Source organism: Xenopus tropicalis, chromosome 3 (genome assembly GCF_000004195.4).
Source record: "Xenopus tropicalis strain Nigerian chromosome 3, UCB_Xtro_10.0, whole genome shotgun sequence".
NCBI classification, from domain to species: domain Eukaryota; kingdom Metazoa; phylum Chordata; class Amphibia; order Anura; family Pipidae; genus Xenopus; species Xenopus tropicalis.
The window spans coordinates 4912544-4927238 of NC_030679.2; the positions used below are offsets into that span (position 1 = coordinate 4912544).

Genomic DNA, 14695 nt, shown 5'->3' on the forward strand with positions numbered 1-14695 from the left:
GTGTTTCCCTTAGACAGTACAGTATGGGGGTACAGCTTATTGTGTGCCCAGAACATTCCTTCTCTGTATATTTGTATTTATACATATGGGTAGGAGGTGCCATAGTGTTTCCCTTAGACAGTACAGTATGGGGGTACAGCTTATTGTGTGCCCAGAACATTCCTTCTCTGTATATTTGTATTTATACATATGGGTAGGAGGTGCCATAGTGTTTCCCTTAGACAGTACAGTATGGGGGTACAGCTTATTGTGTGCCCAGAACATTCCCTCTCTGTATATTTGTATTTATACATATGGGTAGGGGGTGCCATAGTGTTTCCATTAGACAGTACAGTATGGGGGTACAGCTTATTGTGTGCCCAGAACATTCCCTCTCTGTATATTTGTATTTATACATATGGGTAGGGGGTGCCATAGTGTTTCCCTTAGACAGTACAGTATGGGGGTACAGCTTATTGTGTGCCCAGAACATTCCTTCTCTGTATATTTGTATTTATACATATGGGTAGGGGGTGCCATAGTGTTTCCCTTAGACAGTACAGTATGGGGGTACAGCTTATTGTGTGCCCAGAACATTCCTTCTCTGTATATTTGTATTTATACATATGGGTAGGAGGTGCCATAGTGTTTCCCTTAGACAGTACAGTATGGGGGTGCAGCTTATTGTGTGCCCAGAACATTCCTTCTCTGTATATTTGTATTTATACATATGGGTAGGGGGTGCCATAGTGTTTCCCTTAGACAGTACAGTATGGGGGTACAGCTTATTGTGTGCCCAGAACATTCCTTCTCTGTATATTTGTATTTATATATATGGGTAGGGGGTGCCATAGGGTTTCCCTTAGACTTCCTACCCATATGTATAAATACAAATATACAGAGAAGGAATGTTCTGGGCACACAATAAGCTGTACCCCCATACTGTACTGTCTAAGGGAAACACTATGGCACCCCCTACCCATATGTATAAATACAAATATACAGAGAGGGAATGTTCTGGGCACACAATAAGCTGCACCCCCATACTGTACTGTCTAAGGGAAACACTATGGCACCTCCTACCCATATGTATAAATACAAATATACAGAGAAGGAATGTTCTGGGCACACAATAAGCTGTACCCCCATACTGTACTGTCTAAGGGAAACACTATGGCACCTCCTACCCATATGTATAAATACAAATATACAGAGAAGGAATGTTCTGGGCACACAATAAGCTGTACCCCCATACTGTACTGTCTAAGGGAAACACTATGGCACCCCCTACCCATATGTATAAATACAAATATACAGAGAAGGAATGCTCTGGGCACACAATAACTATCTAATATCTATATTAGGCTAAATGCTGTAAATATTAGTAAACCATATTTTCCACTTATCCCTCTATACATATCAGCTTCCGATGCAGAATCATTCCCAAATGTTCCAACGACCACAATAATTATTCAAATAATAACAATAAAAAATATCAAGTGCGAGATCAGTGCATAAGGCAAAACCACATGACTATCGAGCGCCGAGTTCTCCCCAATCTCAGGCACATTGTGCAGTTACTGGCGGCCGCACTCCGGCCAAGGAAACCAATTCCTGACTCTCTCGTTTCTCGTTTTTTCCTGGAGCCGGATAAAGCGATTTGTGCTGTTTATAAACAGTAACTGTCCTCCAATCAGTGAGCAGGGATGAGTCAGGTGACGTTTCTCCGGTCAGTTCTGAGCAAAGTGACATCACAAGACTTTTGTTCTCTCAGGAAACTCATTTTCAGCCGACCAGTAAAGAAAATGGCCAGCAGGGGGCCCTGTTGTCTCAAATCCATTGGGTTAATGATACACGGAAGGCATTTCCTGCTTCTAGAACAGATTCTGTTCTCTTTTTACATGAATACATTTTATTTGTGGGAAAAATAACGCAGAGATCAGTCCGTGGCGCCGTCGCGTAGAACCAATATTCGCCGCCGTAGTTTCCCCGTCTGTGCTTCTCGTACCGACGCCGTTCATTGGCGGCCATGAAGGCCCCGCCTCCTTGTCCTGTGGCCCTTGGGCCCCCCGGGGGTCCCGCCCAATTAGAGTCAGAGGGAGTATAAAGTCCTAGGGTTTGGGGTGCGGTTTGGGGAGGCAGCGGAGCGCGGCGTATTGGGGCCTGGAATGTGGCGACTCTTCCTGTAGAACTAAATCAGCGCTGAAACATAAAAGGAGAATTGTGATTCCGTTTCCTAACGACGTTATTTCCCAATCGCGTTATTTTCGGGCGTCTGTTCAGTTCGGGACTTGGGGTGAAGGGAAGGGGCTCTGGGGGTCCCGGCGCCTTTACAGTATGGGGAAGGCGCCCTGATTTAACTGCTATAGATTAACATACAAATCACCGTCCTGGTGCAGGGTCAAACTGGGGGGTGCAGGGCCCACCAGGGCTACCGTCCCAGGGGCCCTACACCCCCAAGGTGCCCCTGCCGCATCCCCCACACCCCCAAACGGTGCCCCACCATGCCACCTTAACCCCTGCAGGGGCACCCGCCACCCCACCCTAATCCCCCACAGGGGCAACCACCGCGCCACCCTAACCCCCCCCCACAGGGACACCCACAGCTCCACCCTAACCCCCCCACAGCTCCACCCTAACCCCCCCACAGCTCCACCCTAAACCCCCCACAGGGCACCCATCCCTCCACCCTAACCCCCTCCCCACAGGGGCACCCACTGCTCCAGCCTAAACCCCCCACAGGGGCAACCCGGGGCGTGCCACCCTAACCCCCCTACAGGGGCACCCATCACTCCACCCTAACCCCCCACAGGGACACCCGCAGTGCCACCCTACCCTGCATGGGGCCCCACAGCTCCACCTCTAAACCTCCCCCTACAGCTCTCCTCCTTAAACTCCCACAGGGGCACCCATCCTCACCCTAACCCTCCTCCCCACCAGGTGGCACCACTGCTTCAACACCTCTAAACCCTCCACCTAGGGCACCCATCTCTCCACCCTAACCCCCACAGGGGCACCCACTGCTTTCTCAGCCTCAACCCCACTAGGTGTCATCGTAGCTTACTCCAACCCCTGCAGGGGCATCCCATCTGCTCCACCCTAAACCCCCACAGGGGCATCCCGTCTGTGCCACCTAACCCCCCGTCATGGGCACCTCACTGCTCTCACCCTAAACCCCCCTACAGGGGCACCCATCACCTCACCTCTAACCCCCACGGGTCATCCCACTGCTTCCACCCTATACCCCCACACAGGTGCACCCGGCTTGTGCCACTGCACCCCCCCACAGGGCACCCACCACGCACCTAACCCCCCACGGGGCAACCATCACTTCCACCCTACCATCCCCCAGGTGGCATCCCGCTGTGCCTACCCTAACCCCCACAGGGCACCACTGCTTCCAGCCTAACCCACAGGTGGCACCTGGCGTGCCATCCCTTAACCCCCCTACGGGGCACCCTCATCTCCAACCTAACCCCCCACAGGACACCCTCTACTCCACCCTAACCTCCCCACAAGGTTGAGCACCCTGTGCCAGCCTAAATACCCTCCACAGTCGGCACTCCATTCACTCCACCCTAACCCCCACAGGGTGCACCACTGCCTTCCACCCTAACCCCCCCTAGGCGTCCCCCGGCACCCGGCAGGCCACCCTAACCCCCCCCACAGGGGCACCCACTGCTCCACCCTAAACCCCCCCACAGAGGCACCCAGAGTGCCACCCTAACCCCCCACAGGGGCACCCACTGCTCCACCCTAAACCCCCCACAGGGGTGCCCACTGTGCCACCCTAACCCCCCCACAGGGGTACCCACTGCTCCAGCCTAACCCCCCCACAGGGGCACCCACAGCTCCACCCTTACCCCCCACAGAGGCACCCACACGATATCCTCTCCTGAGCACGGAACTTACTTCCAACGCGTCAGGGAAGACAACAGGGATCGGGTCTGGGCCACTGGGTCCCACTGGGTTTTTTCCCGGTGCCCCAGCAGCTCAGTCCGACCCTGTCTGTGTCTTAACCCTTAAGTTCCCAAGGGATCATAGAGAGCAGTTGGCAAAAAGTTGACTAAACATCATTAATTATGGGAGTTATTTTTGCAAAACTCGAATTTTTGGGGGGAACAATAACAAAAAAAAACGAGTTCTGGCGAAAACCCATTCATAAATCATTCGGCTACTAAAACCTGCTAAGCTTCTGTAGGAACCCATGGGGGGGCTATGTTCAACATTCAAACTGTTGTAATTCTACATTTTTGGCGGCAAATTCGAGTTTGTAAAAATGATGGGAAATGACTGGTTGCTATGGGTTCAGTTTGCCCTTTAGTAGTCAATGTGCCCCACAGTGTCTCTTGGAATTAGAGAGAAAGGGCAGAATTTGTAACTGGGGGGGGAGAATCTGGTTGAATTTCTAAGATCTTCTCCTCATCCCACACATACGACCCACCTGCCCCATGCTTAGACACACCCTTACCTGCCAAATCCCTTCCCACTTTCCAGTAAGCCCCACCCCTTTTGGTATCCCCAACCCTGGGCATTCTCGCCTGTATCAACACCTTTAGAGATGTAAATAATAAGAAGAAACGCCCAACGCAAGCCTGATGACTTGGACCGAGGCCTGAAACCCAGTTAGGGACTGTTTGGAGAGAACGTTTATGGGCTGGTAGCCCATCTTGAAGAACAATTAAAGAAACAATTGGTTGGATACCTTCTCACCGTTCCACTAAAGACATTGGAGAAGCAAATAATTAGAAGAAATGGCCAGTGCTAGCCTAATGTGGGGGTCCAGCCTGAAACCCAGTTAGGGACTGTTTGGAGAGAACGTTTATGGCCTGGTAGCCCATCTTGAAGGTCAGTTAAAGAAATAATTTGTTGGATACCTTCTTACTATTCCACTAAAGACCCCCTGTATTGACACCATCGGAGAAGCCAATAATTAGAAGAAATGGCCAGTGCTACCCTAATGAGGGGTCCAACCTGAAACCCAGTTAGGGACTGTTTGGAGAGAACGCTTATGGGCTGGTAGCCCATCTTGAAGAACAATTAAAGAAAGAATTGGTTGGATACCTTCTCACCATTCCACTAAAGACCCCCTGTATTGACACCATCGGAAAAGCCAATAATTAGAAGAAACGGCCAGTGCTAGCCTAATGAGGGGTCCAGCCTGAAACCCAGTTAGGGACTGTTTGGAGAGAACATTTATGGGCTGGTAGCCCATCTTGAAGGTCGGTTAAAAAAAGAATTGGTTGGATACCTTCTCACTGTTCCACTAAAGACATTGGAGAAGCCAATAATTAGAAGAAACGGCCAGTGCTAGCCTAATGAGGGGTCCAGCCTGAAACCCAGTTAGGGACTGTTTGGAGAAAACGTTTATCGGCTGGTAGCCCATCTTGAAGGTCAACTAAAGGAAGAATTGGTTGGATACCTTCTCACCGTTCCACTAAAGACCCCCTGTATTGACACCATCGGAGAGGACAATAATTAGAAGAAACGGCCAGTGCTAGCCTAATGAGGGGTCCAGCCTGGAACCCAGTTAGGGACTGTTTGGAGAGAACGTTTATGGGCTGGTAGTCCATCTTGAAGGTCAATTAGGGAAAGACTTGGTTGGATACCTTCTCACCGTTCCAATAAAGACTTCGGAGAAGCCAATAATTAGAAGAAACGGCCAGTGCTAGCCTAAAGACCTGGGCCCGGGTTGAACAGATATGGATTGGTCATACATGAGTGTCAGCTTGGAGGGTCGGGGCAAATGGGCGGGCAGGGGTATCAGCATGCGGTTAAAGGGAAAGTGTTGCAAAGCGTTACCTGGCGCTGCGACTGTCTCGCCGGCGGGTTAGTTGTGGGCTGGGTGTCGGTGAGGCAGCAGACTGCTGACAATCTACAAGAAACTGATAAATTAGACATATATATACAGAGAGATGATGCAGACCAGGGTTAGATGCAGACAGACAGACAGACATTGAGTAACGAGTATCACAGGAAGCTCTACCTAGAGATCTTCCCAAACTATGGGACTGGTTGAGTGGTCTAGGTTGTGTTCTAGGTCCAACCTGAAACCCAGTTAGAGACTGTTGGGAGAGAACCCTTATTGGCTGCCTTGGATAAACCTGGTAGACCATCTTCAAGGTCAACTGGAGGAAGAAGTGGGGTAACCACCCCCTAGAATTATGGCTGAATGGTCCTTGTTATGAGATCAGGGGGTCCCTGGGCACCAAAGCAGTCTAGACCCCTATAAAGTCCTACAACCATTGGTCTAGATGTTCCATAGTGGTACGAGGAGGATGTTGGGAGAGCTGGGCAACGTGGCCATAGTGTTCTACCACCTCGGGATGGGGAAGGGTCCAGACTCTGAAAAGGAATAATACTAAGGGTCTCTCAAATTAAAGGTAAACTAAACCTCCAGAATGAATGCGTAACCAACAGACAGTTTATATCATATAAAGGGACCTATTAAAGAATCTCCCCTAACTGGAATATATATATCAGTAAATATTGCCCTTTTACATCCTTTCCCTTGAGCCGCCATTTAGTGATGGGCTGTGTGCCCCCTCAGAGATCAGCTGACAGGAAGTGACGCAGCTCTAACTGTAACAGGAAGTAGTGTGGGAGCAAAAGGCAGAACGCTGCCCATTCATTGGCTGATGGGGCCTAGCATGTATGTGTGCCTTGGCTTGTTTGTGTGCACTGTGACTCCTATGATCCCAGGGGGCGGGGCTTAGTACTTAAAATGGCAGTTTCCTATTTAGGATTACCCAATGGCACATACTGCTAAATAAGTATATTTATATGAAAATGGTTTATTTAGATGAAGCAGGGCTTTACATAGGAGCTGTTTATTTTTATAGAGACCTACATTATTTGGGGGTATAGTTTCCCTTTAAACTTGGGCCCCCCCAAAACCATCTGTGCTCTGACCCTGCCAAACCCAACATATATCAAACATACACCCACACATACAGTGACTACATGCTTAGCACCATTTGCCTGCAAAGCCCCATGAACAAGAGCATTAGGACTACAGGTCCCAGCATGCTCAGCTGCCAAAGGCTGATTATATATTAAATACACTGACAGTTTTTTTTTCTCAAAGAAAGCAAATGTTTAATGTGGGGAATCACACAGATTTGGAATTAGGGATAACTGCATAAGTCTCATCATTGCTCAGTTGTTTACTATCCGGCAGAATCAGTACTTTTCATTTCAGAAATACAGTATTTTGGGTGGTTCCTGCCTGACCATGGGAAAGAGAGCAGCCCAGGAGCAGGAAGTACAGAGAATCAGAGCTCTGTACCTGGGTAAGTACTGGGGGGAGATTGGATTCACTTACCCGGGGGGAGGTTCCTGTCTGACCATGGGAAAGAGAGCAGCCCAGGAGCAGGAAGTACAGAGAATCAGAGCTCTGTACCTGGGTAAGTACTGGGGGGAGATTGGATTCACTTACCCGGGGGGAGGTTCCTGTCTGACCATGGGAAAGAGAGCAGCCCAGGAGCAGGAAGTACAGAGAATCAGAGCTCTGTACCTGGGTAAGTACTGGGGGGAGATTGGATTCACTTACCCAGGGGGAGGTTCCTGCCTGACCATGGGAAAGAGAGCAGCCCAGGAGCAGGAAGTACAGAGAATCAGAGCTCTGTACCTGGGTAAGTACTGGAGGGAGATTGGATTCACTTACCCAGGGGGGGTTCCTGCCTGACCATGGGAAAGAGAGCAGCCCAGGAGCAGGAAGTACAGAGAATCAGAGCTCTGTACCTGGGTAAGTACTGGGGGGAGATTGGATTCACTTACCCAGGGGGGGTTCCTGTCTGACCATGGGAAAGAGAGCAGCCCAGGAGCAGGAAGTACAGAGAATCAGAGCTCTGTACCTGGGTAAGTACTGGGGGGAGATTGGATTCACTTACCCGGGGGGGGGGTTCCTGCCTGACCATGGGAAAGAGAGCAGCCCAGGAGCAGGAAGTACAGAGAATCAGAGCTCTGTACCTGGGGGAGTACTGGGGGGAGATTGGATTCACTTACCCGGGGGGGGGGGGGGGGGTTCCTGCCTGACCATGGGAAAGAGAGCAGCCCAGGAGCAGGAAGTACAGAGAATCAGAGCTCTGTACCTGGGTAAGTACTGGGGGGAGATTGGATTCACTAACCCAGGGGGGGTTCCTGTCTGACCATGGGAAAGAGAGCAACCCAGGAGCAGGAAGTACAGAGAATCAGAGCTCTGTACCTGGGTAAGTACTGGGGGGAGATTGGATTCACTTACCCAGGGGGAGGTTCCTGCCTGACCATGGGAAAGAGAGCAGCCCAGGAGCAGGAAGTACAGAGAATCAGAGCTCTGTACCTGGGTAAGTACTGGGGGGAGATTGGATTCACTTACCCAGGGGGAGGTTCCTGTCTGACCATGGGAAAGAGAGCAGCCCAGGAGCAGGAAGTACAGAGAATCAGAGCTCTGTACCTGGGTAAGTACTGGGGGGAGATTGGATTTACTTACCCAGGGGGGGGGTTCCTGCCTGACCATGGGAAAGAGAGCAGCCCAGGAGCAGGAAGTACAGAGAATCAGAGCTCTGTACCTGGGTAAGTACTGGGGGGAGATTGGATTCACTTACCCAGGGGGAGGTTCCTGCCTGACCATGGGAAAGAGAGCAGCCCAGGAGCAGGAAGTACAGAGAATCAGAGCTCTGTACCTGGGTAAGTACTGGGGGGAGATTGGATTCACTTACCCAGGGGGAGGTTCCTGTCTGACCATGGGAAAGAGAGCAGCCCAGGAGCAGGAAGTACAGAGAATCAGAGCTCTGTACCTGGGTAAGTACTGGGGGGAGATTGGACTCACTTACCCGGGGGGGTTCCTGTCTGACCATGGGAAAGAGAGCAGCCAGGAGCAGGAAGTACAGAGAATCAGAGCTCTGTACCTGGGTAAGTACTGGGGGGAGATTGGATTCACTTACCCAGGGGGAGGTTCCTGCCTGACCATGGGAAAGAGAGCAGCCCAGGAGCAGGAAGTACAGAGAATCGGAGCTCTGTACCTGGGTAAGTACTGGGGAGAGATTGGATTCACTTACCCAGGGGGAGGTTCCTGTCTGACCATGGGAAAGAGAGCAGCCCAGGAGCAGGAAGTACAGAGAATCAGAGCTCTGTACCTGGGTAAGTACTGGGGGGAGATTGGATTCACTTACCCAGGGGGAGGTTCCTGTCTGACCATGGGAAAGAGAGCAGCTCAGGAGCAGGAAGTACAGAGAATCAGAGCTCTTTACCTGGGTAAGTACTGGGGGAGATTGGATTCACTTACCCAGGGGGAGGTTCCTGTCTGACCATGGGAAAGAGAGCAGCTCAGGAGCAGGAAGTACAGAGAATCAGAGCTCTGTACCTGGGTAAGTACTGGGGGGAGATTGGATTCACTTACCCAGGGGGAGGTTCCTGTCTGACCATGGGAAAGAGAGCAGCCCAGGAGCAGGAAGTACAGAGAATCAGAGCTCTGTACCTGGGTAAGTACTGGGGGAGATTGGATTCACTTACCCAGGGGGAGGTTCCTGTCTGACCATGGGAAAGAGAGCAGCCCAGGAGCAGGAAGTACAGAGAATCAGAGCTCTGTACCTGGGTAAGTACTGGGGGGAGATTGGATTCACTTACCCAGGGGGAGGTTCCTGCCTGACCATGGGAAAGAGAGCAGCCCAGGAGCAGGAAGTACAGAGAATCAGAGCTCTGTACCTGGGTAAGTACTGGGGGGAGATTGGATTCACTTACCCAGGGGGAGGTTCCTGCCTGACCATGGGAAAGAGAGCAGCCCAGGAGCAGGAAGTACAGAGAATCAGAGCTCTGTACCTGGGTAAGTACTGGGGGGAGATTGGATTCACTTACCCAGGGGGGGTTCCTGCCTGACCATGGGAAAGAGAGCAGCCCAGGAGCAGGAAGTACAGAGAATCAGAGCTCTGTACCTGGGTAAGTACTGGGGGGAGATTGGATTCACTTACCCAGGGGGGGGGTTCCTGCCTGACCATGGGAAAGAGAGCAGCCCAGGAGCAGGAAGTACAGAGAATCAGAGCTCTTTACCCATGTAAATGTCTGAGGAGGGGAGGGGCTTATGTAATTTGACCCAAAAGTTTATTCGGCCAGGGTGGATAATATACAGTAACAGTCCCTACCATTAATACTCAGAAGGCGGAGTTAAGGCAAATCATTGTACAATATCTGTATATTGGTAGAATATTCAAAACTACAGCTTCCATCAAATAAAAATCAGGAAATAGAGGGGATAATATATCTATTTCTGGTATTTGTATTGATACGTATGAGTGGGGGCTGCCATGTTGCTTTCCTGAGTGAGGTTTAGCCTGACCATTTCCATAGATAGCAACAGTATTCCCCTTGTTGTTGATGTCTGTGCACCAAAGTCAAGCAATATGGCTACCCCCATGTACAAACCCAGGCAGGAAGCCTCAATCATTTACTATTAATATAAATACAATTGTTTTTAAATTAAGTTTAAATTAAACATAAACTTGAAATTAAATGAAGTTAAATCTCCCCCAGCCATGCCTAATAAAAATCTGCACCTATAAATGCTTAGGCCACACCCTATTATAGTCCAACCCATCCTAACTCCGCCCACCTTCTGTTTGATTCTACTCTTTGTTATTCCATAAATGCTTAGGCCACACCCTATAATAGTCCAACCCATCCTAACTCCGCCCACCTTCTGTTTGATTCTACTCGTTGTTATTCCTTTGTTGTTATTCCATAAATGCTTAGGTCACACCCTATTATAGTCCAATCCATCCTAACTCCACCCACCTTCTGTTTGATTCTACTCGTTGTTATTCCATAAATGCTTAGGCCACACCCTATTATAGTCCAACCCATCCTAACTCCGCCCACCTTCTGTTTGATTCTACTCGTTGTTATTCCATAAATGCTTAGGCCACACCCTATTATAGTCCAACCCATCCTAACTCCACCCACCTTCTGTTTGTTTCTACTCGTTGTTATTCCATAAATGCTTAGGCCACACCCTATTATAGTCCAACCCATCCTAACTCCGCCCACCTTCTGTTTGATTCTACTCGTTGTTATTCCATAAATGCTTAGGCCACACCCTATTATAGTCTAACCCATCCTAACTCCGCCCACTTTCTTTTTGATTCTACTCGTTGTTATTCCCTTGTTGTTATTCCATAAATGCTTAGGCCACACCCTATTATAGCCCAACCCACCCTAACTCCGCCCACTTTCTGTTTGATTCTACTCGTTGTTATGCCATAAATGCTTAGGCCACACCCTATTATAGCCCAACCCACCCTAACTCCGCCCACCTTCTGTTTGATTCTACTCGTTGTTATTCCATAAATGCTTAGGCCACACCCTATTATAGTCTAACCCATCCTAACTCCGCCCACTTTCTGTTTGATTCTACTCGTTGTTATTCCCTTGTTGTTATTCCATAAATGCTTAGGCCACACCCTATTATAGCCCAACCCACCCTAACTCCGCCCACTTTCTGTTTGATTCTACTCGTTGTTATTCCCTCATTGTTATTGGATACATGTATCTCCCACACGGAACAGGTTTGCATACATGAGAAGCCCTATAAGGCTGGAAATATGAACGAACCAATCAACAGATTTCTATAAACAAATAAATAGCAATAAATAAATAAATCAAAGTGCGCCATTGGGCAACCGCGATGCTTCGATAAAGTGTCCAAATACCGTTGAAAGTAAGTCCGTCCTTTCGTTATGACTTGTGCTACGTTCTAGAAGACAATTGGGTCAATAAAACAGTCACATCTGCTGTAATCCAATAGGATTGCTTAATGCTAAACCGCAGTTGGTGAGGAGCCATATTGAATCTTTTCCAGTCACGTTTCGCCCAACCAAAACTGGCCACCAATCAGCTCGTGTGATACGTCATTGGCAGTTTCCCATTGATCCGAACTTATTTAGTTTCACATTTCCTGAAAAACTCTTTCTTTTGGGCTTTCTCCCTGATGATGTGACGTCAACGTGAGTCCAACACGGAACAAATTAGGGTTCTAAAGGAAAAAAAAATTGCCAGGCACCTTTTTTTTGGTCATTTTCTTAATAATAAATGAAACAAGCAGTGGTTCACGCATCTGACGACCAGTGTTGGACAATTTAAAAAAAGTCTAAGGGTCCAAGAGTTTCTATTGAGTGGAAAGTAGCGCCCCCCCCATGGTGGGTCCGGGTTCTTCCCAGGTTCATTTACGTTCTGGAGAACAGATCCAGGATACAGGCAGCTGAAACGAGATTCCTGCAGTCAGTAACTTGGCACCTACATGCACACGACTTCTGCTTCATCGTCTTTGCCAGGTCCCATTTCTCTTTAAATTACAGTCAACCGGCCAGCAAATCCCTTAGAGAGGGCCAATAATGGTGACAAATTCTGCATGCATCTCATCAATGATTGTCATGATGGAAGCTGGAAACATTTCTAAAACTAAAGCAAACAGTTGGGGGTTTAAGGGGCATCCCGCCATAGTTCCAATTTGGTCAATAGATCAATCCATAAAAAAATCCATGAAAAAAATATTTACAAGTTAAAAGCACCCAGATATATTTGTAATGTCTCAGTGGCCATATTTAATGTTTTTTTTGGTGAATTTTTGGATCCGGCCGGAAAGGATTGATCCTTAATGATGTAGCTTGATTTTTTATTTTATTTTTTTTTTTTTGCGTCTCTGGATTTTTTTCAAAACATTTAGACAAACTGACAAAATGAAGCAGGAGACAGTGAACATTAAAAACAGAAAGAAATGTTTTATAAAAATAAAATAAAACACCACAAATAACAATAAAGTGCCTTTTAAAGAAATAACATTATACTTGTGTGCTTGCTCTGTATACTATTAATGCCTTATGGCCCATCAGATAATGCAGATAAGTAGCTTTGTGTTCTTTGTCTGAGCGAATATTCCTTCTTTCTCTCCGATTAAAAGCTGCTACAGGCCCTAAACATATAAAAACCCTGATCCAGCCCCCCCCCCCCCCCCCCCGGCCTACTATTATTACACCCCTTACTGAGAACATTTCTTCTCTGCATCTATGTATTTATACCAGGGATGCATTGAATCCACTATTTTGGATTTGGCCGAACTGAATCCAAATCCTAATTAGTATATGCTAATTGGGTTTTGAAAGGGTAAAAAAAAAATGGAAAAATTTTCAACCGTGTTTACGTGACAAAAAGTCATGTGATTTTTATGATTTGGTTTGGCCAGGACCGTGGATTTGGCCAAATCCGAATCCTGACGAAAAAGGCCAAATCTTGGCCGAATCCTGGATTCAGTGCATCCCTAATTCATACATGTGGGTGGATACTGCCAACCAGGAGGAGGGTGTTGGTGAGGCCCTAAAGTACTATTTGCTGAGGGGGCAAGTACTACAAACACAACACACACACATCCAGACAGAAGTTACTGTTTATCACTACAATAAGTGAACAAAAGTTCCATATATATATATTTTTTATTTTTTTTCAATATATATATATATGTGCACAAACAAGTTGGACCTTAGGATTGCTATATGATGTATATGATGTTAGAGTTTAAACCATGTAAGAAGGAAACAAAAAGAGAGAGAGAAAAAGGAAGGAAAGAAGGAAGGAAAAGAGAAAAAGAAGGAAGGAAGGAAAGATGGGAAAGAAGAAAGGAAGGAAGGGAAAGAAGGAAGGAAAGAAAACAAAGAAGGAAGGAAGGGAAAGAAGGAAAGAAGACAAAGAAGGAAGGCAGGGAAAGAAGGAAGGAAAGAAGACAAAGAAGGAAGGCAGGGAAAGAAGGAAGGAAAGAAGACAAAAAAGGAAGGGAAAGAAGGAAAGAAGACAAAGAAGGAAGGAAAGAAGGCAAAGAAGGAAGGAAAGAAGGCAAAGAAGGAAGGAAAGAAGACAAAGAAGGAAGGAAAGAAGGAAGGGAGGGAAAGAAGGAAGGAAGGAAGAAGGAAGGAAAAGAAGGAAAGAAAGAAGGAAGGCAGGGAAAGAAGGAAGGAAAGAAGACAAAGAAGGAAGGGAAAGAAGGAAAGAAGACAAAGAAGGAAGGAAAGAAGACAAAGAAGGAAGGGAAAGAAGGAAAGAAGACAAAGAAGGAAGGAAAGAAGACAAAGAAGGAAGGGAAAGAAGGAAAGAAGACAAAGAAGGAAGGCAGGGAAAGAAGGAAGGAAAGAAGACAAAGAAGGAAGGCAGGGAAAGAAGGAAGGAAAGAAGACAAAAAAGGAAGGGAAAGAAGGAAAGAAGACAAAGAAGGAAGGAAAGAAGGCAAAGAAGGAAGGAAAGAAGGCAAAGAAGGAAGGAAAGAAGACAAAGAAGGAAGGCAGGGAAAGAAGGAAGGAAAGAAGGAAAGAAGGAAGGGAGGGAAAGAAGGAAGGAAGGAAGAAGGAAGGAAAAGAAGGAAAGAAAGAAGGAAGGCAGGGAAAGAAGGAAGGAAAGAAGACAAAGAAGGAAGGGAAAGAAGCAAAGAAGACAAAGAAGGAAGGAAAGAAGACAAAGAAGGAAGGGAAAGAAGGAAAGAAGACAAAGAAGGAAGGAAGGGAAAGAAGGAAAGAAGACAAAGAAGGAAGGCACGGAAAGAAGGAAGGAAGACAAAGAAGGAAGGCAGGGAAAGAAGGAAGGAAGGAAAAGAAGGAAGTAAAGGAAGGAAGGAAATAAGGGAAAGAAGAAAGGAAGGAAAAGAAAGTTAAATAAAATAGAAAGAAAAAAGAGAAAAGTAGGAAAGCAAAAAGTAGTCATAAAG

At 47.6% G+C, this 14695-nt stretch overlaps 1 protein-coding gene across 3 annotated transcripts in view; it reads right to left on the reverse strand.

Moving 5' to 3' along the window:
- Positions 1-1284: 1284 nt before the first annotated feature.
- bicd1 (BICD cargo adaptor 1) overlaps positions 1285-14695 on the reverse strand; it is a 70280-nt gene continuing 56869 nt past the window's right edge. For 2 of the 3 annotated variants that reach the window (XM_031898508.1, XM_031898510.1), the window contains one exon: positions 10766-12208. In XM_031898508.1, the coding sequence (XP_031754368.1) occupies positions 12174-12208 (35 nt within the window). In that variant the 3' untranslated portion in view covers positions 10766-12173. Of the gene's footprint in view, positions 2182-5781; positions 5855-10765; positions 12209-14695 lie in introns of those variants that run through there. The other variant, XM_031898509.1, reaches the window with a different exon arrangement.